This window comes from Notolabrus celidotus, chromosome 6, assembly GCF_009762535.1.
Source record: "Notolabrus celidotus isolate fNotCel1 chromosome 6, fNotCel1.pri, whole genome shotgun sequence".
In the NCBI taxonomy this organism is placed as follows: domain Eukaryota; kingdom Metazoa; phylum Chordata; class Actinopteri; order Labriformes; family Labridae; genus Notolabrus; species Notolabrus celidotus.
This window is the reverse complement of record NC_048277.1, coordinates 8,144,784-8,170,595: the sequence shown is the minus strand read 5'-3', so window position 1 is coordinate 8,170,595 and position 25,812 is coordinate 8,144,784. Positions and strand designations below refer to the sequence as shown.

The 25,812-nt window shown below is 39.5% G+C and overlaps 3 protein-coding genes across 7 annotated transcripts in view; 2 read left to right on the top strand and 1 right to left on the bottom strand.

The window, feature by feature from the left end:
* mical3a (microtubule associated monooxygenase, calponin and LIM domain containing 3a) overlaps positions 1 to 3,105 on the top strand; it is a 136,281-nt gene extending 133,176 nt beyond the window's left edge. For 3 of the 5 annotated variants that reach the window (XM_034685266.1, XM_034685265.1, XM_034685264.1), the window contains 2 exons: positions 480 to 553; positions 1,095 to 1,976. In XM_034685266.1, the coding sequence (XP_034541157.1) occupies positions 480 to 553; positions 1,095 to 1,279 (259 nt within the window). In that variant the 3' untranslated portion in view covers positions 1,280 to 1,976. Of the gene's footprint in view, positions 1 to 479; positions 554 to 1,094 lie in introns of all 5 variants that reach the window. The other 2 variants (XM_034685261.1, XM_034685263.1) reach the window with 1 other exon arrangement.
* Positions 3,106 to 4,485: 1,380 nt separating this feature from the next.
* ttc38 (tetratricopeptide repeat domain 38) lies at positions 4,486 to 24,665 on the top strand. The gene is made up of 14 exons (XM_034686285.1): positions 4,486 to 4,589; positions 5,918 to 5,995; positions 6,076 to 6,157; positions 8,717 to 8,888; positions 12,081 to 12,254; positions 14,530 to 14,605; positions 14,990 to 15,109; positions 15,248 to 15,307; positions 15,536 to 15,574; positions 16,070 to 16,151; positions 17,488 to 17,653; positions 21,736 to 21,895; positions 23,741 to 23,814; positions 24,158 to 24,665. The coding sequence occupies exons 1-14, from the start codon at positions 4,560 to 4,562 to the stop codon at positions 24,240 to 24,242; spliced, it is 1,398 nt and encodes a 465-aa protein (XP_034542176.1). The 5' UTR covers positions 4,486 to 4,559; the 3' UTR covers positions 24,243 to 24,665.
* tspan33b (tetraspanin 33b) overlaps positions 24,577 to 25,812 on the bottom strand; it is a 34,624-nt gene continuing 33,388 nt past the window's right edge. The window contains exon 8 of the mRNA XM_034685020.1: positions 24,577 to 24,960. Coding sequence (XP_034540911.1) covers positions 24,892 to 24,960 — 69 coding nt within the window. The 3' untranslated portion in view covers positions 24,577 to 24,891. The remainder of the gene's footprint in view (positions 24,961 to 25,812) is intronic.

Genomic DNA, 25,812 nt, shown 5'->3' with positions numbered 1-25,812 from the left:
AACAGAAACATGAAGTCCTCCCACCTATCTCTTTAAAATGTTGTTAAACCTTTAATATCTGCAAGAAACTGCCTGATGATGAGATAATATTTATTAATTTAAGTACCAGACAATCTTACTGATAATAGACGATCAAATAATACTCCTCAGTTTTATAATTAGAATTTATTTAAGGAGTTGAAATAAGTTTTTGGCCCTCATGAAGGCCGTAATGATTGTCTAGAGGTTTATTATGTGATCACATTTGTATCTGCTGTTAGAGAATAAGTCTTTACGTCTCATGAGTCATTAAACCACCCAGTTTTCTCTCATTAACAGACACTAAAGCAAGTTAAATAAGCATTTATCTTTAATGGGAGCCAGTAATAACTAGAGATTCATCCTGCTTAGATGATAATAAAGATACTGTTAAAGAAATATAATGATGTAATATATATCAGTGCAACAAAGTTCACTCATTGATCTTTTTATCTTTAAAGTGCCAGAGAGCTGGAGCTGGAGGACCGACAGAGTCGTCTGCAGCAGGAACTCAGGGAGCGGATGGCTGTGGAAGGTGAGTGCAGGACTATCCACTGTCAGCTGTATTGTGTCCCAGTCCCCTGTTACCTGAGGATTCACAAAGAGGACTCCAAACTCTTGACTGTCTGAACCTGGACTGACTATGTTTGAGGTTGTTCCTGTGTTCTCCTGGATGGTTCTGTTACATACTCTGAACATGTTGCACTGCTTTGATTTCATTTGCTGTTAAATCTTTGAAAGCTAAGCTCATGATGTGTGGCAACTCTTTGAGCACCCTTGCAGGAGCTGTTGTTAAGAAGACGGCACATAAAGACACGTGCAAGTGAACACGTGATAGGACTTCTTTGCGACAGAAAAAAATCATTTAGGCTTTTAAAAAACAGTAAAACAGTTCAAGTCCAAGTGATCAGTGCTGGAGTCCTAGTAAAGTCACGAGTCCTGAAAATCAGGACTCCTTTGAATTTAAGTCTGATTCCTGGACTCAAGTAAAACAACTCTGCAGCCAGGTTATTTTAACTTCTTGACATCTCTGTAACCTGTTCTCTCTCTAACTCCTGTTTTCCTCTTCCTCTTAGACAACCTGAAGACAGAGAAGGAGCTCGGTCAGGAGAAGCAGATCTTGAACGAGATGTTGGAGGTAGTGGAGCAGCGGGACGCCCTGGTCGCTCTCTTGGAGGAGCAGAGACTTCGGGAGAAGGAGGAGGATAAGGACCTTGAGTCTGTCATGCTCTCTAAAGGCTTCGACCTCAACTGGGCTTAAGCAAAGTGACACGTTTGCTACAAAGTCCTGGGAAATGAACTGACTCATGGTCACATAGATCAGAAGAATCTGCTGAACACCTGCAGCAGTGAATGTGTAAAGATTCCCCCAACACACACACACACATACACACAAGAACACTACGACTGTATCTGACACTAAAACAGTCTTCAACGTTTACATATCCTCTGCTCAAAGGCAGTCCTAGTTAATCACTTTGCAGTTTTTCTTGCTCTTTCTCTCCGAGGACGGAGATGCAAGTACATTCACAGCTTTATCATCCCAGCCTCTCAGACGAGAGAGGCAAGGGTCCTGGGAGAATGTGTAAAGACATATTTCATTCTCGATTGTCTAAAGGGAAGAATGCAGTTCAGTCCTGCTGATGTAAAGGAATTGTAAAGAATTGTGTTTTTGTGTATAGTTGTGTAGAATAAGTCACATATTCAGAGGACGAGGGTTCTCTCTTCCCCCTGCAAAGGACTGCTTCAGAGGTGTGTTGAAGAAGTGGAGCGATGTCTCAATCTCCTTTTCAGTCAGACTGCAGGATGAACATCCTCTGCTGAAGCTGCCTTTCTATCAGTGACGCGCTAACTTCTGCAGCCTCATGAACAGCAAAGACAAGTCTCCGTTATTCCCCTCACAGTGTTTAGTGAGTCAACACTAAGAATACAATAAAGATGGCCATGTTTTTTATGTATTTATTATCTTTGTTTGCTTTTAACAGATTTTCGATTTGTTTTGCATTCACAGGAGAGTGCCCACAATATCATTGTCTTGCACTTGTGCATGTTTCCCATGCACCCACAAGCCATTGTGTGTCAGGAATGAAGGCTGCAGGCAAAAAGAAAAGCTTAACCTTGTCTTTTATGGCTCAGACTTCCAATGCAGACGATAGTATATATGAACACTTTAGTATTTCACATGGATAATGAGGGGGCTCTCCTTGACATGCCATTCGCTGTACATCGATCACACTGACAGTTTACACAGATTTGTCCATATACAATACTGAGATTCATGTTTTTTACCATGGAGAGCAGCAGCCAGGTAAACTGTCTCTGAATACAGATGGGATTTAACGATATTAAAGCCGATTTCACTGTTTTATCGGGAAATCAGCGCAGCTCACATGACACATCTGTGCCACAGGACTGTCTCTATTGGTAGATATTCTGCAGTATCAGAGGGAAGCACCACAGAGACCTCCACACTACACAACACTTCTATCAGTAAACAGCAGTGTTAACACTTTACCCTTGAACAAGATGCCTTTTTCATTTTCGTTTCTTAAGTTATAGTTCATTTTCTGAGCTGAGTCGTTTTTGAGGTAGTCATATCTGTGTGTCCCACTGGAACCTGAGATTTTTACTCTTTTTCTTCAAATACTTCGATACAGCCGGCCCCCTGACAAACGACAGACGAATTGAAATGAGGCACTGAATGGATGCAAAGTGCTCAAACAAGATCATGTATCTGTCAGGGAGTCGATTCACAGCCTTTGGGACGACTGTAGAATCCAAATGGTCACTGTTTTCCAGCGCAGACACCAGAGGTTATACTTCTGACTTGGTATGAGCTGTGAATATAAAAAGTTACATAATTTTAAGGGTTGTTGTTTTAGTTGGTGTGAGATAAGTTTGACATGATTGTATTGATATTTATTAACATGTGTGCAAACTGTATTATATGTAAAGAAAATGAATCCTAATTTTTAAACTGTTCTGTTCACACATGACGTGTAATGTAAATGCTTCATGTAGCTGAAATGCATAGGGGTGTTGGATGTATGCTGAAACGGCAATAAAACAATGCAGTTGTTCTTTTAATTCTTGTGTTTCTTTAAGCTTATAATACCTTTAAGTTCATTTCAATAGATGCTGAACTTCATCTGGTGGACACAGTCATCATGGCTGTAGTGTTTGTCTCAGCTCAGTCTTCTCCTTCAGCAGCTAACACAGTGTATTTTGATAAGGTAAACACAGGGTGTGGACCATGGGGTGTGTCATACAATAAAAAAACTGAGAGATAAAAACTTTCTGAAGGCACTCCCTTTCAGCTTTTCTGATGTAACTCCTGAAAATTGAAGAAAGCGGGTAAAACAGCGGCGTTCAGTGAGGCAGGAACTCTGGATGGTGAGTGATGCAGACTGCAGCCGTATGTGAGCCGCTGGTATCCTCTGATTCAGAAAGGTCCTGAAGTACTGTTGTTACCAAGTCCCACTCCTGACAGCAGGAGCTCTCTGCGTTCATGGGCTCACAGTTTACACACCTGAACCAACAGGTAACTCTGATCTCTCTGATCTCCAGTTGACTGACAGTTTCTCCCTCTCCTGTCCGTTGAGTCTCGTTCTTCCTCTGTAAACTCCGGTTCATAAAGATGTTCTCCTGTGTCCAAAGTAAACAGCATGTCATTGTAACTGTCAGAATTACTCAGTTTTTAATTTGGTTGTATTTATGTCTCTTTCAAAGCCCAGAGACCCAAACAGCTGATAAGTGTGCTGCAGGTGAGGAACAGGCATGTGGGGCATCCAAGAATAGTGCAAAAATGAAGGGCTCTCTGACAATAGGCACTTTCTCAACAAAGGAGCCGAGTTGACTTGGATGACATCTACAGGTGTTTTTCGACTGCAGGAACTTCACCTGCAGTCAAGTAAAACTTGTAACTTTCCCTTTAAGGAGTTATAGATATATAGAAATATATTTGTGCAGATGGTCTCTGCCTTTGCTACTATATCAGTCTTTTTCATACCCTGCTAAAAACTCCTCAGAAAGCTATAATTCTACATTTACATAATGCAGTGAAAGCAGCCTGTGCTCAGATCCTCCCTGCCATGTAAATATCCATGTTCTATGCTGGAATAGTAAAAGACAACAGTGCATTTAATACTTTTAACTCTATTTATCAACTTCCGACATAATTCAAATGAAAATAGTTGAAAATCTGATGATAACTTGATTCCTTGGGACACGTTTTCTCACCTAGTTGATGGTTTAAAAATCAGTGGAATAACCCTTTAACTCGCACATTAAAAAAGTAACTGGTAATAGGGCAGCAAAACAATGAAAGCAGCGATGTGCATCCATTATCTTTACCATCATTGACAAATATTACAATGAAATAGTTCAGTGTTGAAAGTAATTTGATACGCTTACGTTTTTCTGGTCATGCACTTATTTTGAAAGCAATAAAGTAGACATCCGGTTTTTCTTGGACAGATCCATAAAGCAGCTGCTGAGTGAAGATCTGCAGAGGTGACAGAAGAAGTGCAACCGAGTCCAACATGAATGCTGCAAGTTACAGAGACTGCGAGGTTAGTGTTTCTAAAAGAACTGATTTATCACATTTTGCAACATTTGGCAAAGAGGGACACGAGAAATGAAACTTCCGCATTCGGTGTGAAAGTAGTTTTTTAGAAGTACTGATTTGTTTTGGTGAAACTGAGTGTAAACAACACGCGAAATAGTTTAGCACTATATGGTAAGGAATTCACCGAGTTTGCACCCAAACTGCAGTAAAATACAGATTCAGCTTCTCTGATTATGCAACCTAAAAACTTTCGAAGATAACCCAGAAAGATATCTGAACTGTTCTGTAATCGAGTCAAACAGCTTATCTAATACTGGAACCAGTTTTAATGGGGTGTGTACACATTTAAGTCTAGCCAAATAAAGTGTGCAGAAGTTTTACGCACTTTTACCAGACTGTAGAATCAGAATCAGGTTTATTACCAAGCCAAAGTTGTACTGCATACAAGGAAAATACTGTTTTTTCACCTTACTTTATTAATTAATTAATTAATTAATTAATTATCTAGTTCAAATTGTAGTCACGGCATCTTAGTTTCTTTTACTAGTTTAATATTGTAGTGTTTTATTACCTTAGTAATTGTTTTTATTTTGGTGAGTTTCATTTCCTGTATTGAGTTTTAACGTCTTATTTTACCTCCAGTGTTTCCTCATTAATATATCATGACAGCGTTTCCTCAGTTCCTTCAGCAACTTATTTTTCATTTATTATTATTATTATTATTATTATTATTATTATTATTATTATTATTATTGTCGTTGTCGTTGTTGTTATTTTTGCATATATTGTGTTCTTAACCTTAGAACTGTGGGGTGGGTTTGGGATTAGGAATAATATATTTTTAATCTATTTTAAGTTATTTTTATGTACAGCACTTTGTGTTACAATGTTATTGTATAAAAAGCAGTTGAGAAATAAAGTCTGATTGATTGATTGATTTGTGGCTAACAATATTAATAAAGTAAAAGTATGAAAAAAGTATAAAGTTATTTAACTCTGACCACTCAGATCTGACCACTCAGATTTTAAATATCATATAAATATAATTAAAAATGTGAACATAGACTCTGTATAAAGTGCGTAATGGGGTGTGTTGTTGTGCAACAGGATGGGGAGTCCAAATATATTGCAGTTATATAATCTTGGATCAGTGTGGAAAATAAACAGATGTTATTTAGTTTAATGGGAGTAACTTACTGCAGAAAGTCAAATGTAGAGTCTTAACACCTGTGGCATTTGAAGAATTATCTGTAGAAGTATGTATGCATGAACACTATATTTCAAAAAGATAAACAGTGTTCACATGTTAGGCTTTTAATTCTGTTCTTTCAGGCTTGGAAGGCAGAGGCTCTCCCACTGACCACCAGCAGTAATGAGGCGTGCAAACTATATGACGCTGTTCTCAGTCAGGTATCTTTTTCATGCACTGTGTTGTCTGCAAACTAATGTCAGGAGAAATAAAGTCACTATTAACTCAATTTTGCTCTTAGTATGTGAAATGGAAGAATGATGAAACCCTGGGAGGATTAGAAAGAAGCATTTCTGCTCTCAAGGCTGCTGACCCGAACTTTGGTAAGTACAATCCCACTTCCCAAAATGTTGGAACACTGTAAAAATGTAAGAAAAACAACTTTTGATTATTTATAAATCATTTAAAGCCTAAGTTTAATTAAAATAGCATAAAGACAACATATCAAAAGTGTATGCTCAGTTTCATTTGATGCCAGCAACATGTTTAAAAAAAATAAGGTGGGGCAGGGAAGGTGCTCCTTCATCGCCTTATGTTTGAGCAAGCCTGCTCATCAGGCTGGCGTCTGAAATATTACAAATATCACTAAGGTAATAAACAACCACCCCACAAGATAGCCTACACTACCTTTACAGTAACCCAACAAAATTAGTGCATAACAAAGCATTATTTTAATTTAACAACAGTAATTTGAAAATAGGCCGATCACTTAGTCTTAGATTACAGGGAATTACATCAAAAACTATGGGTCACATAAAGAAAATATTTTAACTACATGTTTTCAATTATAAAAAAAAAACCAACTAGCTAGTACAGCTATACCCTTGTTTCCTTAAAATAAAAAAACTTTAACTTGTAGTACATAAGTTAAACACCTTGAGTCCCTCCCACACACACATACCTCCTCACTTCATTCATTCCCATCAGCATGCATCACCTCTCTCGGTTCGCCTCTACTACACTGTGTTAGTGTGTCTGATGACTTAGTCCATCACCCCAGAACATTTCTCGAATTTTAATTAGTATTCATCCGTGATTGGTTTTTACAGTGACTGAGCTGCACAAGGAGGAAGTTTGATATTAATTACGTGACGTATTAAAGTGATCAAAACCATCATGGTAAGGTTACTGAGCTACATCAGTTACAGACAGCAGCCCGCATTAACACTTGCTCATATCACAGTGCCGGATTTTGGAAGTGATTCTGAGCCCATCCAGTGACTTCCATTACAGTCATGTCTGTTTCTAATGCAGTGCTGCCTGAGGGTCTGAAGATCAGGTTCATCCAGTCTTTGTTTTGGTCCTTGTCCCTTTTGTACAGAGGTGTCTCCAGATGCTCTGAATCTTTTAATGATGTTATGTACTGTAGATGATGAAATCCACTCATTCTTTGTCATTTTACTCTGAAGAACATCATTCTGAAACTGTTGAACTATTTGCTCACGCAGTCTCTAACAGACTGGTGAACCTCTTCCCATCTTTCCTCCTGAGAGACTCAGCCTCTCTGGAGTGTCCTTTTTAAACACAGTCATGTGACTAACCTGTTGATCATTAACCTTAGGTTCCTCCAGGTGTGTTTACAACATTACACAACATTTTCACTGTTTTGTTTTCTCTGCCCAAACGTTTTTGAAATGTTGCTGCCATAATATTTGACATGAGCATAAATAGATATTTTCAGTTTCTATATTTAATCAAATATTAGATAATTTACAAACCATCTAAATATGTTTTTATCAAAATTTATCATATAGACTTTTTTGGAATTGACGATGTAAATATGTGAATAATAACCAGGGAGACAATAAGTCAAACTTCAAAGTAGGTCTGGATCATAGACAACATCAGACTTTAAAATAAAAGTCAAGAATAAAAATGAAGGAGTGAGGGTAGCACTGCCAGATGTATTCACTGCACAGTAACCTACTTTAAAATGACTTTTACCCTCACATAGTTTAAAAAGGAGGTCAGTTCCTCATTTTGTAACATCCTATTTTAAATACAGGGAGCAGCAACAGTAAAAGTTTTTCTATCTGCCTTGCTTTGGACTCATTAAACAATACTTAACATGCAGAATAAGGACAGAATAAAAGAGAGCATATCACATAAACAGATACATGTATCATTACGACCTGTGTAACACCAGACATTTCAAAGTATTATAAAACATAGGTTCACATAAAGGACAGCTGTAATTGATAAACCTGTTCTGACTGCATTGAATTAAGGTGAAACAGTTCAGTGTGGTTATGTTGCATGCTGGATCAGTTGATTTGCTGAAATGACTTACAGTTGAAAGAACTGAGTCACAGTTCATTTTATTCATTACGTCTGAATTTTAAAGCTTCTTTTGCTCAGGTTCAGAAATATATAACGCTTCATTGAACATGCAAGCTTCTTTTGATTTTTAACTGCTTAGAAACACATTCAGATGTTTTAATGTCGTGCTTATATAAGAAATAAATTAAGGTTTCAGATGAATTAAGCTCTTAACATGACTCATAAACAGTGAATTCATCCTTGTCCTTGTTTAAACTGAATCTTTGGAAAAAAATTAAAGATTTCTCAACTAGTTTTTAGAGGAAGAAGTGTTTTTATTCAGAAAGTATAATTAGTGAAGAGAATAAAACTCCACCTCATGTTGTCCTGAGGACACACGGTAGGGATGAAACCCTTTTTAAAATCTCTTTATGTTTTGTTAAAATATGAACAGAAATGTCCAGCTTAGCTTTGGCAGTAAAGGTAGTTAGTTAATGTTTCCCTCTTTTGTCTGACAGGCTGCACTTCAAAGAACAAAATTTATAAGTCCATGTGATATTTTTTATGTCAACTTTGATATCAAAGTCCATTAAAAAGACCTGTGTTATCTGTTATACCTGTAGTTATGGGTCATGTGATCAGTACGGGGCTGGATCTGGTGTCAACTGGAGTCTCCGTCAGGTTGGATCAGCGTCTGGCTGGCGATGTGAAGCGAACAGTGGAACTGGCAAGCAGCCAGGGCCTCAGTCCCAGAGAGAGGCTCCATGTCCAGGCAATGGAGCTCTTCTCACAAGGGTAAGATCCAGAGCCAGCTCAAAACTGGAGGAAGGGTCAGAGGATGAATAGGACTTTTGTAATGCAACAGCCCATGGTTATCAAAAAAGTGCTCTTTGTAGTTGTAGTATCTGAAGTGAATTACACTGCTCTGTTATAAAATGGTGAGCGGTCTTCTTCCCTATAGATGCAACCTCTACTCTCTTTATGTTTCTATATGACCTCTCAAAGCAAACAAGACTCCAGGAAGATTGAATATTTGTATGTAGTTATTTAATATGTCTGCCAATCCTGCAGCAGAGTAAGTGTCAAAGTACCCTGCAAAAAACAGCCTTTTAGTAATTCTATAGAGTGCTCTGCAGGCGGGAAACTGATACATGCAAAAAATAAAGCACTGCATTATTTCTAAATATCGCCCACTTACACATTAGTGTTTTTAAATGAGCTCAATTACAGAGCCTGTCTGCAGAGGTTGATAGCCTAGCTTCTGGCCCTGTTCTCTGGCTGGATTTGCAACAAATACCCCTTTTCCACTAAAGTGGCCATGTTGCTAGTTCAGAGTTGGTGCAATATTCCAAACTTTCTAAGAACCAGCTTGCTTTTCCACAGGCATGGGCCACAAGAGAGCCACGTCAACCCCTGATGTAAAAGGTTCATTCTTCTAGCCAATGAAAGGAGTTGGTGCTACTCTGGAACCAGTTTTCCGGGCTTAGGGCCAGTTCCTAGATGATAGAATTATTAGGCCCTGGCTTTGAAATAAGCGGTAGGGGTCAAGCTGGCCAGGATCCCCTGTAGGGAACTACTTTGGACAAGTACCTTCCTTTAAAAGCCCCCCACACTGTGCCCCAGACCATTGTTCACATTCTATTCAATAGCAACACACTTAACTCCTGTTTCAGCCTGAATGATGACTTTGTTTCACTCTTGACTTTTGTTTTAATCCTTAGTTTTTACTTTATGGTGTAAAGTCTTTGGATTTGTTAAAAAGATGGTGGCTATAAGCACACCATGTACTGTAGGTGCAAGCTAATTAAAACAAGCTGCAAGACAAAATAAATGACAAAGGCTGTTGAAATCAAGAAGTTTTAATAAGCACTATGATTCAACCCACCACAGTCAGTATAAGAAAGTATGTGTCCTGCTCATTTGCAACTACAAAATCTCAACACAGCACAGAGCGTCACTCCTGCAGCGCTGTAAGCTGGAGAGTCAATCACCATGGATAGTAGGGGAGCCCGCTGAAACAGAAAGTTTCCACCATTTAGTTCAGCCCACTTCACTGCCAGTCACCACCGGAGCAGAGTGGAGCAGCAGACAGACTGGAGTCATGCCTCCTTCTGTCAGTATCTGCCCTCTCTGCTCCCATGACAGCTTTTTTATTTGAGGGCATTTTTTGCCTTTATTTGATTGGACGGCCGAACAGAGACAGGAAATGTGGAGAGTATGTCGGAGGTAGTGACATGATGTTCGAACAGATTGCAGTTGGAACGCAAAACATTAATTGGTATAATGAGTCTACTTGTTTGGTTATAAAGGAACATGCAGAGATTTTTGATGGTGTTGAGAAATATGTATTTCTCAATATAAAACTTACTAATATTGAGTTAATGTATTTTGAATTTTGAAGACACCCAGGAGGCGTGTTGAAACCAGGTGAAAAATAACCCTGTCTCTTTAATTATGCTCTCCTGGGGTTTTATTTGGATATGACAATCTTAATCTCTCTCTTTGTCTTTACATTCCTAGACCTTCACCTGCCTGTATTCCTCATACTTGTCTTATTGCTGTTTGAGGTGTTGGCACAAATTAATTGGCATTTTTTCCCCGCAACATAGCTGCTTTTACTTTGCAAGTTTTGCGCATTGCCGCTGTACCTTCATCAAAAGTATTTCCGTATAATAGACGTTGCCTTTCAATGTTTATACCGGCATGTGAATGCTTCACTGCACTTTGAGGAATAAAGAGTTGAGCTGTGTGCATGTTAACGTTATTCAGACATTATTAGAACACCTGAGCTCACATCATGACACCAGGGCTGTGACGGGTAACGTGAAACCGTGATGTCTGCTCACCTTTTGTAAGCTAACTAATGGTAATAAATCAGAGTTTACAAAGTTTAGTCGTTGTTACGTTACAGTTAATAATTTGACATAACCAAAAATCAATACATGACTTCATCACTCTGCATCCTGATAGAAGAGTCTGAACAAATAAAGTACTTCAACAACTAAAGAGCCACATCTTTATGTCATTAGTTGATAGTGCTCATGGGAAATGCAGTCCGAAAAACACACTACCCTTTTTTCGCCCAAAGGGGAACCATAAAAACATAAAAACTCCTCACAGTGTGACTTAAAGTGTGCTCACAACTGAGAAAATACACATTTTCATTCTGCATCAAACACAAAGTCAGCAACAAAGATTAAAGATGATATGTTTACCAACTTCTATAATCAGTATAGCCAGCTTTTGCTGACATCATTATTACATTAGGTGACATTTTTAGACTCTTTAGTGTTATTCAAATGAAACTTGAAGTGATTTAAATGTGAAGTAAACATATTTACCTATTTTCGAGCAAGGCTGTTTTTCATAAAGATGTTTCATGAAAACACTTTGTTACTTATATCAAACTATATCCGGCAAAAAGAGAGAGAGTCCTCTGATTTAGTGCAGCGTGTTTTGAAGCGAGAGCTCCAGAGCAGTCAGGCAGCGTTACGTCCCGATAGACAAGAGATCAGTTTTGTTTACTGCTGCGACAGAAAATAGGTTTTCTGTGAAACAATGACGCTCTTTCAGACAACAGAAAACTACGAAAATGTGTTTTATCTTTCTGCCAATGTTGTCTCAACCCTGAGCTCCTCATTTTGTCTCTCCCAGTGTGAAGCAGTCATGTGCTTCTGATCCACACCGTGCATCTGTTAATAAATGTGCAAAAGACTCCTGTGCAAATTGCAGTCACAGTCTAGCAATTAATGTTTCCATTTTACCTTCAGTTTGTTTATCCCCGTGGTATGGTGGCGTATACTCTCATATTCTTGAAGGGACATATTCAGTGTTAAGAGATACTCAGGAATTTCAAGTGCCTCTAATTCCCCACATTCAGAACAAAGCATACTGAGGTCTTTGTGATCCTAACAGTGCGCTCAGTCTGATGTGCTTTATTGCTTTACAAATCTGTTCTCTTCTATAACAGTGACTCATGTCTCCTAGAAATTTTCTCAAGGCCAACATCATATGGGAGGACATCCTGCTCGATCACCCCACTGATATGCTGGCTCTGAAGTTCTCTCACGACTCGTACTTCTACATCGGAGCCCAAAACCAGCTGAGGGATTCTGTGGCCAGAGTGCTGCCCTACTGGAAGCCGCAGATGCCTTTATACAGGTATGCAAGACAGCATTACAAGAAGTTTTTAATATTTAAAAGCCACATGAGCACTCAGAGACCTTCTACATGACACCTTGTAGCTACTCTGTCAAACAGAAGCTGTGTATTCAACCTTGATGAGTTCACAGTTAGTCTGTGTGTAAATTAAATATTTGTTCTGTGTGATCTGTTGACTTACTGCACAGTTACAAGCTGACTAACCGGGTGAATGTTGGCTTTAAAGCAAATGCAACCCTACACAGTGGTTATGAATGAGTTATGGTGACTAAAACCGAAGTTCCACCAGAACGTAGCTACAGCAAACTGGACATTAAGGATTTACCAATTTGTAGAGCCAGCCTCAAGTGGCCGTATGAGGAACTGCAGTTTTAGGCACTTGTGCAGTGGCTTCATTTTTCTTCCCCTTTAGGTTGCTTCTTGGTAGGATTTCAACCTTCTTCTGTCACATCTTTTTGTGATACTCTTCTGTAGAGAAGTGTAGAGTTTCAAGGATTCATTTTTGTTTGACACGTCCATGAAACGGCTGCTCTATGATCCCAATCAGAGCCAGACCTTTTTGATGCTTAACTCATAAAAAAAAAATCTACAAAAGGACAAAACTTGAATCATTGATTTAAAGAAAGGGACACAAGGATAAACATGTGCCTTTAATGTGATCTCCTTTTTCTTTTATATTCTTCTTTTCTTGACTCCTCTCTCTTACCCAGCTTGACTCATTTATCTTTGGAAATTGCTTTCTGCGTTTCTGACAAAAGATAGAATAAGAAGATGAATAAAAGTGTAAATGCATCTCTTATTCTCTTACATCGCGTGGCACATCTGCTCTACTTAACTGCTCTGCTCTTCTGAACACATTTCCCTCTTTGGTCCGTCTTCCTCTACACCTGCTCTCTCCACATGTTTTATATTTCATTTTCTGTTTTCTACATAATTTTTCACTCACTTTCTCTTACACTTTTCCCTCACTCTCAGTCCTTATATTCACATTTCCACTTCCGTCCGCTTTTCCCCATTTCCTCACTCCTCTCTTCTTGGCTCCTCATGACTCATTTGCCTCCTCTCTCCTCCTCTTATCTTCTATCTTCACCACATTCTCGACCTCCTCATCAGCTCTCCTTCTCTTTCTTGCTTCCTCTCCTTTCTTCAGGTTTTCTCTTGTTATTTCTTGCTCTCACTCATTTTCACCTCTGGCTCTTTTTCACACCAGTCCTCTTCTCTTGTCTCACCTTCATCTTCATTTCCTTCGATCACTGATGCCGGTTCTCCATCTTGTTAAAGTTACTCCGTGAAGCCTTAGTGCAGATGGCAGCTGAAGTTAACCCCTCATTAGGGGCTTTGTGTTTGTAGTGTCTAAGCTACTTGCTTGCAGGCACACTGGCTCATTGACAAATCTGACTCGACGTAACACAACATGTAGGGGAATATAAGCCATTATTAAAAATGACCTACTGATGTAGATGCTGTTTAAGATTTTGACAGTCGGGTAATAAATATGCATTCATTATAATAGAACATGACATTTATGTCACACAGATCCTTTTTTTCAGTTGAGAAAAAAGCACAAAAAAACAAAAAGAGTGCAAGAGAGTTTGTAGTTTAAATACAAATCACAAATAGTCACACAGGGATATGCCAAAGTAGACACAGATGTCCCTGTTCGCAGCAGTTTCATGTCTGAAAAGCTGCTGGTTCAAGAAAGTAGTCTTTGTTAGAGAGTGGTTTAATAGTTTAAAGTCATCTGAGCTGATATAACAGTACAGTCCTGCCGCCAGTGTTTCGTGCTTCTCTCTGCAATCATGCATTCTAAAAAAGGCACTAAATGATCGTGTTATCTTGCACATCTTCTTTTCAGCAACACATAGTCTCAGTATGTAGGTGAGACGGACCAAACTAAGTTAATAATTTAAGATTTACTGGTGGCTTTCATGTCTTTCTTCAAGCTTTGTCTGTATGCACAGATCTTCAGTGTACTCTTACAGCAGTGACAACACAAGCCCACATGTCCTCAGAGTTATAATGTGAAGGCAGTTAACATTGTTAAAGGTGTTGATGGTATAAAAAGTTTACACCATTGTCATGATTGGTTTGACTTTTTGAAGCGGTTGAGGTCACTTCAGAGCACTCTTGTTTATGGCCTGTAGCTGTTATTGCTGAAAGCACAGCAGTACTGTCTGCTTTTAATCATCCTGAATGAATTAATTTCATGAGTAAAATTAATTTCCACTCTGTATTTTGTGATAAGAGCTTTGTTTATGTGTGTTTGTGCCCTCAGCTATCTGAAAGGAATGTACTCCTTTGGTCTCCTTGAGACTCGTTTCTATGACCAAGCTGAGAAAGAAGCCATGGAGGTGAGTTATACTGCTACGTTTATAGTCTTTGCCACATGTTGTTGTCATTATTTTAAGTGGGTGGTCTAGACTGTCTGCGCCTGAGCTGATAGCGTCAGTTCAATTCTCCAAGTAATTTGCAGTCCAGCACTAATACCAAATGGCCCTCTCCAAGCTCAGCAGCACCGCTCCTCTGTGCTGAATGCTCACAAAGTGTTTGTGAGATGAGGGTCACTTGAAAAAAAAAAACACATCAGAGATGAAATGACAGATAGTTACTGAGGGTAGAGCATACCATTATTTATGATTTGTGATTTTTTTTTTTTTTTTTTTGGTAGAGAGAGCAGAATTTTCCCTGCGTCTGTGCTGCTTTTAATACTTGAAACTGTGAAACTCTCTCTGCAGGGTCTCGCTCTAAATCCTGGAGACGCCTGGGCGGTGCACTCTGTTGCACATGTGTGTGAAATGAGAGCGGAACTGGATAAAGGCCTAAAGTTCATGGAGAGCAGAGAGAAAGACTGGAAGGTACAGCCTTTGACTGTTTGTTTTCTGCAGAAACTCCACCTCATGATCCGGTACCCTGCTGCACCGGGTCCACTGAGTTAATTGACATTTTGAATAGTGCAAAGAAAAATATGTCAAATTTGCCTTGTTTAATTCCAGGTATGTGACATGCTGGCCAGTCACAACTATTGGCACTGGGCTCTATACTTCATTGAGAAGGTAAGGATTGTAATGAGTTTTCTCAGTCAGGCGAATAGTTTGCAGAGGCAGTGTTGTGGAATTTGTATTTATGATATCCTTTCCCCTGGGTAATTTAAAGTCTGGAGTTGATTATATTGCAAGATTAATTTGTGTTTGCATCTGTGCAACACAATCTATCAACCCCCCCTTTATTTCTTCAGTCTGAAGTTATTCAAATTCATCCCTCTCACCCCTCTTCCCCCACAGGGGGAGTATGAAGCCGCTCTGGAGATTTTGGATTCCCAGGTATGTTAGTGTTAAGAGGTTTGAGTCAAAGCTTGCATGTTTATCTGTCTATGCACATACATACACAGAGCCATGCATGGACCAATACACATGGGACGCAGACTAAAAGCAATATGTTGTGCTGTGTTTGAGTCAAGAAGGCAAGTGCGTGCAAATGGAAGTCAAATCCACGTCAAGACAGGGTTCAGTGTCAGCTTTCAGAGTTGATTATTATTTAATCCTCTCTAAAAATAGGAGAGGCAGTTTTAAAGGAAAGCCCTTTCATGTGCTGTACCTCTCATCAACATTTCATAGTTCTTCTTGCCACTGCTATAAGTTTGAACACAACAGATATTCTTCCATGAAGTTATCTGAATTCCATGAATTTTTAAGATCTCATGTCAAAGGAATCAAGCCCACATAGTGCTGTCCTTCTCTGAAAAATGTCTCTGTGTGCAGGCGTGACATGAACATCCTGCAGCATTCAGCAGTCACAGTTTGTCTCTTTCTCTAAAGATAATCAAACGCTGTAAAGCATCAGGATCCATGTTGGACATGGTCGACGCCAGCTCAATGCTCTACAGGCTGGAAATGGAGGGTAAGCTGGAGAATTAAAGGAGAATTCATGATCTTTAAGTGATGGAACAGCTGACTGTGAAGTATCTGTGAGGGAATACAGGAGTTTAAACTTCTCAAAATGATGCTAATTAACATGATGAAGGTGCTGCAGCAGTTCATGGCTGTGATGTTTATAGACTGAAGGTGACTAACACTTCAAGTTGAAAATGGACAGTTTCGTTTTAAGTGTGTGTGATAATGAGCTGAGGCAATCCAAGTTGTTATTACACCTTTTAATCTAAAAGGTGATATTGAAACCAGTGTAATCTCTCTTAATGAGTAAAGGGTGGGTGGACTCACACGAGGGTCTTGGGCTTTCTTTCTACTGATAAAGAAAAAGATTTTAAGCTTTGGAGCTTCAAACTCGACAAAAACGCAATGACATGTAGTCGCACTAAGCTTCAAAGCAATGCTTTAAAAACAAGTGAAAGAAGTAAAACTCTAACAAGCCTGTCCATCAGGAAATAAGAGTATCCTTCAAATTTTGCACAGATGCACTGCATTAAATGTAGCTACTACTGGGCATTATTACCCATATTTCTTACCAATCACCCAGCTGTCTTAAATGCTTGATACTGATTGGTCAATATCCCCTAATAACTGTAATTAATTACGATACACCAGGAACAGCCTGATCACACATGTCACATTAAATAAAAACCAAGGGAAGGAGTCTAGCACTTTTGCGAAGTGTATAATTTCACCTCTTCCTGTTGACACTGTGGCAAAAGCATTTCTGATGAAAAACATGGAGGATATTTTAACTCTTTATTTGCAGATGCGAAACACGAAACCTATTTTTCACATCTGAAGAGGGCGCCAGTCTGTGAACTCCAGGACTGACTGTCATTTGATGGTTTATTTATCGATGTTATATGACCTATTTAAGTCTAGTGAAGACTTGTGTTCAGTAAAACCGCTGATTACTTTTATTCAATTGAATGGAATAAGTTCCAACTTCTTTTCTGTCAGTTTTTTCTTAGTTAACCACCCTCTTTTTACCACGCAAATGTGTAGATCACAGTTGAGTTGTAAAGTTTTCTGAACTGTCAAGCTGAATGAAGCACTTTCCGAAGCGCCTGTGAATTTTTGATCAATCAGAGATCCAAGCTCTGACACATTTTATGAAAACAGTCTGCCTCAGTCAAGTAAAACAAGCTTTGAGCTTGAGTATTATCCGCCTATCTCGACTGTTCTCTTCTGTCCAACTGTGACAGGCTAAAGATATGCTTACACTCAAACGCAGGTTGTTTTATTATTCTAAAACCGTCTTTTCTCAAGCAATATTTATGTGTTTGTGCTGGTCCATATGCCAGGTGTGTGTGTGAAGGACCGTTGGCGAGAGGTGCTCCAGGTTACTGAACCTCACACTGATGATCATGTGACCCTGTTTAACGACGTCCACTTTCTCATGGCGTCCCTCGGAGCCAAACAGAGCGCGACTTCTCAGCGTCTGCTCGAGGGCCTGCAGGAATTGGCCAAGTAAGTTCCACACAATTTCTCCTCTTCAGTGCACACCTCGACACTCTTACAGCGTTACATAAGTGCCTCACAGGCCTTATGTAAAAATTGAGACAGAAACAGGGCTGAGCGTGGGAAGGCCAGATAGAGAGGGGATTCAGAACTCAGGGCTGCAGTCCATCGCAGACACTGGGGTCTTCCCACTGCAGCAGATGTACCAGCAGCTGCAGCCTCTCTTGAGCTCTGCGGTATCCAACCACAGACAGCCTGTGCTCTCCATTTAAGCTGCCATTTAAAACCACCACTTTAAATTCAACACTGCTCTTCTTTAAAACATCAGGCAAGCCATGTGGACATTTTACAGCTTTGCATTTATTCAGCTCTACCACTGAAATACGTGACACAGCGCCACATTTGTTGTCTTTGCTTTGGAAGGATTGAACCGGTTTTTACATAATCCATACTTTCACGACATCTTCTTTCTACTACCTCCTGCAGCCAGAGGAAGAAGCTCTAAGTATAAGCTAATCCAAAAAAGCCTCCAAACAGAACAGATCTGTGGCCTTCAGCAAAGTGAATCCTTCTCAGACACTGATGCTTTTCACATTCCAGCCTGGATGATGATGCAGCGCCTACGTCAGTGTGTGGAAATTGCTTGGAGCTGTTTTTCATTTACTTTTCTTTGTAGTAATGATGTTTAGTGGTTGAGATTGCATATTAGCATCACTGATGTCATTGAACATTAAAATTCCTTCTCCAAATACAACCCCAATTCAGAAAAATGGTTGGGACGCTGTGTAAAATGTTAATAGAAACAGAATTTGATTGTTTGTAAATTCATTTGATATGATATATATGTATATATTTATATTTAAAATTAATATTATATATATATATATATAAATATATATATATATATATATATATATATATATATATATATATATATATATATATATATATATATATATATATATATATATATATATTAGTTGAAAATAGCACAAAAACTTAAATGTTGAAACTGACTGTTTATCAAAAATATTCGCTCATTTGAACTTTGATGCTGGCAACAGGATTTCATAACAAATTGGACAGGGGCATGTTTACTGTTGTGTTACATCAGCTCTTTTACAACACTGTGAATGTTTGTGAACCAAGGAGACCAGTTTCTGGAGTTTAAAGGTGACATATCACGCTTTTTTCATCAATATATATTGATCTAAGAGGTCCCCAAAACATGTCTTTAAAGTTTATGCTCAAAAAAACACTTGGAAATCAGATTTTGGCATGCCTGAAAAGCCCTCTTCTTCAGTCCTCCTCAGAACACTCTGTTTTCCCTCTGACCACGCCCCCTCAGGAAGTGGATGTGCCTCGGCTCTCCAGCACGTTGATCTAATGTTTACATGTTGGCTGAATGTACACGGCTGCTCAGAGTTCACGTTACTTCAACCCTCTGAATCTGATCCAGAATCTGATCCTGACGGAGAGGCGCCTGTAGCAGGACCTTTCTGAACAATTGGTCACAGATTTAGTGTTTCTTGTTGTTTTATTTATCAGTATGTAGACGTGTGTCTTGGTACACAGCTACGAACATGTAGCTATGTGGCTATGCTAACTAGCGCTAGCACTTATCCATGATAAATAAAAATCATCCACTAGATCTTCAAATCTGCAGACGTGGGGGGTAAAACCGACCTCTGACAGAAAGGCAGCAGGACCTTTTCTGAAGGATTGGTCACAGATTCTGTGTTTCTTGTTGTTTTATTTGTCAGTATGTTGACGTGTGTCTTGGTACACAGCTACAGCTACGAACATGTAGCTATGTGGCTATGCTAACTAGCGCTAGCACTTATCCATGATAAATAAAAATCATCCATTAGATCTTCAAATCTGCAGACTTGGGGAGTAAAACCGACCTTTGTGTTTATTAAGACAGCCTACAACTAGCATGCCTCCCTCCTAAGCTCCTTGTTAGCACACATTTGTGCAGGTAATGAAAAACGGAGGGGGGATTCAGTATTAGTTTATACAGGCTATGGGCTGAACAAGCTCCGAGCTCTGACTCCGTGACAGACCGGATATTGTTGTTACGTAACAAAAACACGGGAGTCTGAAACGGCTCGTTTCACACACATTTACAGAAAGGTGGAGAAATCAAAACAGGGGCAGAATGGATTTTTTTCATTCTCGGGGGGTTTGTAGACATGCCAGGGACACATATTTCAGGTAGAGAACCATTAAAAAGTCAATTTTGCATGATATGTCACCTTTAAAGTGAAAGCTCACATTCTTTCCTGATAGAGGTTTGCAGATGCTCAATGGTTCAGGGTCTCCTTTGTCGAATTTTCAGTTTCATGATGCTTCAAATGTTCTCAATGGGTGACAAGTCAGGATTACAGGCTGGACATTTTAGTACCTGAACTCCTCTACTACAGATCCATGCTGCTGTAATATGTGCAAAATGTGGTTTGTCATTGTCTGTTAATATTCAACTTGTGTGTTTTAATCAGCCCCTTATCTCCAGTGAAGGGCAATCTTAAAGCCTCAGCATACCAAGACATTTTGGACAATGCTTGGCTTCCAACTTTGTGGCAACAGTTTGGGTAAAGCCCTTTTCTATTCCAACATGACTGTGCCCCAGTGCACAAAGCAAGGACTATAAAGACATGGTTTGATGAGTTTGGTGTGAAAGAACTTGACTGGCCCGCACAGAGCCCTGACCTCCACCCCACGAGCCTCTTTTGGATGAACTGTAACTAAGATTGCTAGCTAGGCCCTCTCGTCCAACATCAGTGTCTGACCTCATAAATGCTCTAAGGAATGAATGGGTGCAAGTTCACACAGTAACAAAATATCCAAACCAAGTGGAAGCTGTTATAGCTGCAAAAGGAGGACAATTCCATAATATAGTACATGGATTTGAATACAATGTCATGACAGTCCCTGTTGATGGAATGGTCAGACATCCAAATACATTTGTCCATATCGTGTATGTAAGGTCTTCCCTGAAAAAGGCATTGTCTGGATGGCAGCAGATGTTGGCTTTTGAAATATGTGCTTATTTGTGAGACCACAGGACAGTTTTCCACTTCCCCTCAGTCCATCTTAAACGGTCTCAGGTCCAGAGAAGTTGTCAGTGTTTCTGGATCATGTTGATGTATGGTTTCTTCTTTGCATGGTACAGTTTTAACCTGCATTTGTGGATGCCGTGATGAACTGCGTTCACAGACAATTGATTTTGGAAGTGATTTTGACCCCATAGAGTGATTTCCACTACAGAGTCATATATGTGGTTAATGCAGTGCTGCCTGAGGGCCTGAAGATCAGGTCCAGCCAGTCTTGGTCCTTGTCCTTTTGTACAGAGATGTCTCCAGATGCTCTGAATCTTTTAATAATGTTATGTAATGTAGATGATGAAATCCACTCATTCTTTGTCATGTTACTCTGAAGAACATCATTCTGAAACTGTTGAACTATTTGCTCACACAGTCCCTCACAGAGTGGTGAATCTCTTCCCAGCTTTCCTTCTGAGAGACTCAGCCTCTCTGGAGTGTTTCTCTCTGAATTTTGTGAAATATGCAAAATCCCTTTTCCTCTTGTTTGTAAAACCATCACTAATTGATTGTCGCTGAAATTGAAAAAACATGCAGAGTATACAGTCTTTGTTGCAGTTCCTTTATATAGTACAATGCAAAATGGGAACTATGTGCAATCACTTTTCAAATGCAACATGATGCAATAACATTTAATTTGAAGTAATATCCTTTTAATGTTCAATAAATATAGAAAGAGATATTAAAGACTTCACTGGATGCGCTTATTCTCAATATTTTTTCATCTTTGTTTCTCTTATTACTGGCACAGTGTGTGGTGTGTGTTTGTGCGCGTACGTGTGTGTGGGTGTGTGTCAGGCTGATTTCATGTGGGTCTTTGCTTTATGTTGTTTATTTGTTTCAGAGCATTGTACAATGTGCACTGACAGTACAAGCATTGTGTTCTGTTGTATTATGCTAAAAAGACATTGAGCTCAAAAACATTTCCCCTCCACTCTAGCTTTTAAGTCTTCTAGTTGTACCACTTGATGTCTTCTTTTGACACAGAAAGCCTGGAGACAACTACCAACATAAGCTGGCTGGAACCATCGGTGTTTCAATGTGTCAGGCCATGATGGAGTACGACCAAGGCAACTACAGCCAGGCTGTGGACCTACTGTACCCTTTGCGCTACAGCATCGTCAATATGGGAGGCAGCGATGCACAGGTAGGGCCCACAGCAAACCCTATCAACTGTCTATCGTCTAATGACAGTGATGAATAATTAATGATGAATGATCATTTATTCATGTTTAAATAACTTAAACCAAGACTTCCTTTCCCATGCACTGCATTGTTTATTTTATATATTATTAGCAACTGGAGAAATTACCATGTGTTCATATCAAAAGTGAAGTAATACTGGCTCAGTATATGACATTACTACCATCATTTCTTATCCCATTGCATTCACCATAGTAGTGCCTGTTTAAATCTTTCTTGTGAGTCTCAGTTTCACTGTAAACAGTAAGTTCTATAAAAATTTCAGTCTGGCTTACTTCAGCAGTATGAACCTGAAAAAGAAACAGATTTTTTTTCATGATTTTCTTGTAATTACTGTGATGGAATTCAGCAACAAACTGGACACTGGACACAGAAGACTCAGGAGACTCTGACGGCTTACGTTGAAATAGTTTATGTAGAACTTGGCCAAGGAGAAATAACATAACAGTACACAGGCAGGAGAGTGCAGTGCAATGCCAAGTCAGTTCTGACAGACAAAACCCTTGGCATGGTATTTATTCCCCCCCGAAGACGACACTAAAGTTAGATAACCATGTTTGGAAAATAGGAACACAACAAGTGGGAAGAAGACCTGTGCTCTAGTTCTGGAGACAGTAAGTCGGCCATAACACACAGATAAAGACAGGAGCAGGGGGAGAGACCTTGACTACTACCCTGACACTATCTCGCCCGTAACAGACGACATAGGAAACAAGTTACTCTAAACATGACATTTAGACTGAAAGAATACAATAGTTAAACATTCTTACATACACATATATAAGACTATGAAAATTCCGCGACAATTACCAGGTCTTAAGTTAGCTTAAATAACAATATCATGATGCAGATTAGTCAAAAGTCAAGCTTTGTAAGGTCTGTCCGCATTAGGAGAAGAAAACTATTTTTCAGATGTGTGTTTGTTGAATGGAGGGGGGATGCATCTTTTATGATGCATTCCAGGAAGTCAGGAAATCTAAACGCTGATTGTCTTTAGTGACACAGCATCAAGTAGATTTGTGTCTCAGTGTAAATGTTTGATCTAGAACAGATTGTTAGCTGCTTTTCATGCAGATGTCTGTTTATAGAGAGAAAGAAATCCTCCTCAGATTACCAACCATGGGAGCAGGGATGTCTCAGGCTGGATTGTGTTTCTCCTGCTTTTGCTCTCCATACAGACTGCAGACACTCAAGCCTGCTGATACCTGAATAGTCAGAACTACTTGGACTACTTGAACATGCTACGAATGGGAGTTAAACACTCCCCATACTAGAACCCACACCTGCAGATTAGACATGGCTATGTTGCACCTCTACATAGAGATTAGTCCACAGAAATGGTAAGCTCAGAGTAAACTCATAGTAAACAAGAAAAATTAAACAAACTCAGGCCCAAACCAAACAGTGGTTCTCTTATTCACAGCGGAATTGAGAATGACCTTGAGGCTTTTCTTTTTTTGAAGTCATTGATCAAACTTTGTTCCTGAGTGAAACAAAAATCCCTGTTGTTGTAAAATAGGCCAGAGGTGAAGAACTGTCTGCTTAAGAGAAAAAGCCTCTCAGTCCATGAACATGCAAGAATGTGGAGCCACGAGCACCAACGTATGAATAATGAAACATATGATGGATGCTGATGGACTTCATGCATTCTCTGTTCTTTGTGTTCAGAAAACTGTTCCCCAAGGTGCAGACGTGTACATAAAGTCTATCACAAAAGGTTATAAAGTCTCTATGCAGTGCTTGGAGCAGATTTATGTTTACTAATGGCTCTGTCCTCTGTTGTTTACAGAGAGATGTCTTCAATCAACTTCTCATCCATGCAGCCGTGAAATCAGAGGATAAGCACCAACAGAAACTGGGAAGGTAATGCACAACAGGGATTTCAGACCAAACACAAAGCTTCCATCCATGTTTAATGTGAAAATCTGCTGAGAGATTAAAGAAGAAACAGGAGAGATGTTGCACTATTTGAAGCTGCAGATTGCATCATGATATGGTTGTTTTTGGGGCTGCTGTCCACTCCAGCTCTTCAGCTGCTGATATATTCAGCATGCATATAGAGTGTGTGCCCCCGTTACGTAACAGGCATCCTCTGTCTGAGCAGCATGTTAGGCTTTCATTATTGATCAGGTCAGCCTCTCAGCTTGTCTCTCTCAATCTGTGTTCATCTCTTTGTACTGTCTTGTGTTGTGCTGAATTCCTGCAGATGTCTTCTGCTGGAGCGTGATGCCATGAGGCCGGGATCCCCTATGACGAGTCGTCTCATGCAGAGAGCTCTGGCTCTGCACTAGACCGATAGCAAGGTGTGCCAGAAGTTCCCATGCAAGAAAAATGAGGGAACACCATAATCTGATATGGCAGGGTTTGGCTTTGAGAGATTATTTTACAAAAAGAAAGGAGCTTATCACTGTCAAGATTTCTGCATGACACTTTTTAAAAAGTAGATCTCAGTGGCCTTTGTATTCCTGACATGTGAAGCTTAGCAAGTTAACATATGTGAACATTCCTCCAGGCTTTGGCAAAGTATTCATGCTACTTTAAAAGATTGCATGCTTCATAGCACGTTCTTTATATGAGTTGATTCTTTCAGCTGACAAACTGTCAATCAATACACAGCAGCATGTCTTTCTTTGACTGAATTTTATTAGTAAACGTCACATTTAAAAATAAACACTTTCAGAAATAAAATCTTCATGTCAAGATCAATAGTAAAAGCATGTCGGAAACTGATAAATATACACTTTGCACAATGTGTGTGATGTCTGTTGAAGTAACACAATAAAGTGCACCACACTTTTATGCCTGCAGGCAACAGCACAATAGGAATAAGAAATGTGTAGAAACATTGCAGTAGCAGAGAAACAGATGTCCTTGCACACGTCAGAGGAGCCAAGTACTGTGAGTTCTTTTTCTTCCTCCTCTTCCCTCATCGGCCCACTCTCACAACACCGAGGTAATCTCATCTTGGATCTGAGAGATCAGGATCTGGGACAGCACAATGCCTGCAATCTAGAGAAGAGCAGCAGCCACTTTACATTACATAGCAGACTCTGTGGAACAATACAGCCTGTGCTCAATATCTCAAGGTCCCCAGAAGGGTGTTGTAATGCTCATTTGGCAAAGAGAGGAAGTAATTTTAAATAAGATGAGCCTGGATTGTGTCCAGTAGATACTTTTACACTCATACTTTGTGTGAATAACACTTGGTGAAGTTTTATCAAGTGTTTCTCATTGTTAAAAAACGAACAAAATGCACAGCAAGGACATCATGACCACCTGTCTGATATTGTGTAGGTATACTGTGCAACAAACTGCAATGCACTGTGTTCTGACACCTTTCTATCAAAACCAATGTTGACTTATTTGAAATTTGAGCTGCAGTAGCCTTCACTCCGATCAGCCTTTCACCGGTTCACCAGTTTTCCTTCTTTGGGTACCAACTGAAGACCAGGAGCATCCAACAAGAGCGGCACTGTTAGAGCTGCTCTAACTCAGTTATTAAGCTTTCACAGTTTGGTCCTTTTCAAAGTTGCTCACATCTTTAAGTTTGGCTCGTCATTGGTCATAATGTCATGGCTGATGGGTATTGATAACTTTGATAGTGAGGGTCAGCCATATGGTGTGCTGTTTAAAACCTCATGAGTGTGGAGTGGGAGTGGGTCGTTAGTCCCTCCAACGACGAGTCTGCATTGGTGCTGATTTACCGACAAGGTTTAAAGCGGAGTTAACGTTCGTCATAACAGACGCTCAATTAATTAATAATCTGTGTTGCATCCCCCACAGGCATAAACTGCTTTTATAAAGATGAAAACAAGACGATCATAAAGATGTAAAAATCTGAAGGTTAATGTTTTATTCAGG

Excerpts from the sequence above, each read along its gene's own strand:
- ttc38 (XM_034686285.1), top strand. The coding sequence starts at position 4,560 with ATGAATGCTGCAAGTTACAGAGACTGCGAG. Across the intron at positions 14,606-14,989 it reads CTGAGAAAGAAGCCATGGAG|GGTCTCGCTCTAAATCCTGG; the intron begins GTGAGTTATACT and ends CTCTCTCTGCAG. Across the intron at positions 17,654-21,735 it reads GGCCTGCAGGAATTGGCCAA|AAAGCCTGGAGACAACTACC; the intron begins GTAAGTTCCACA and ends CTTTTGACACAG.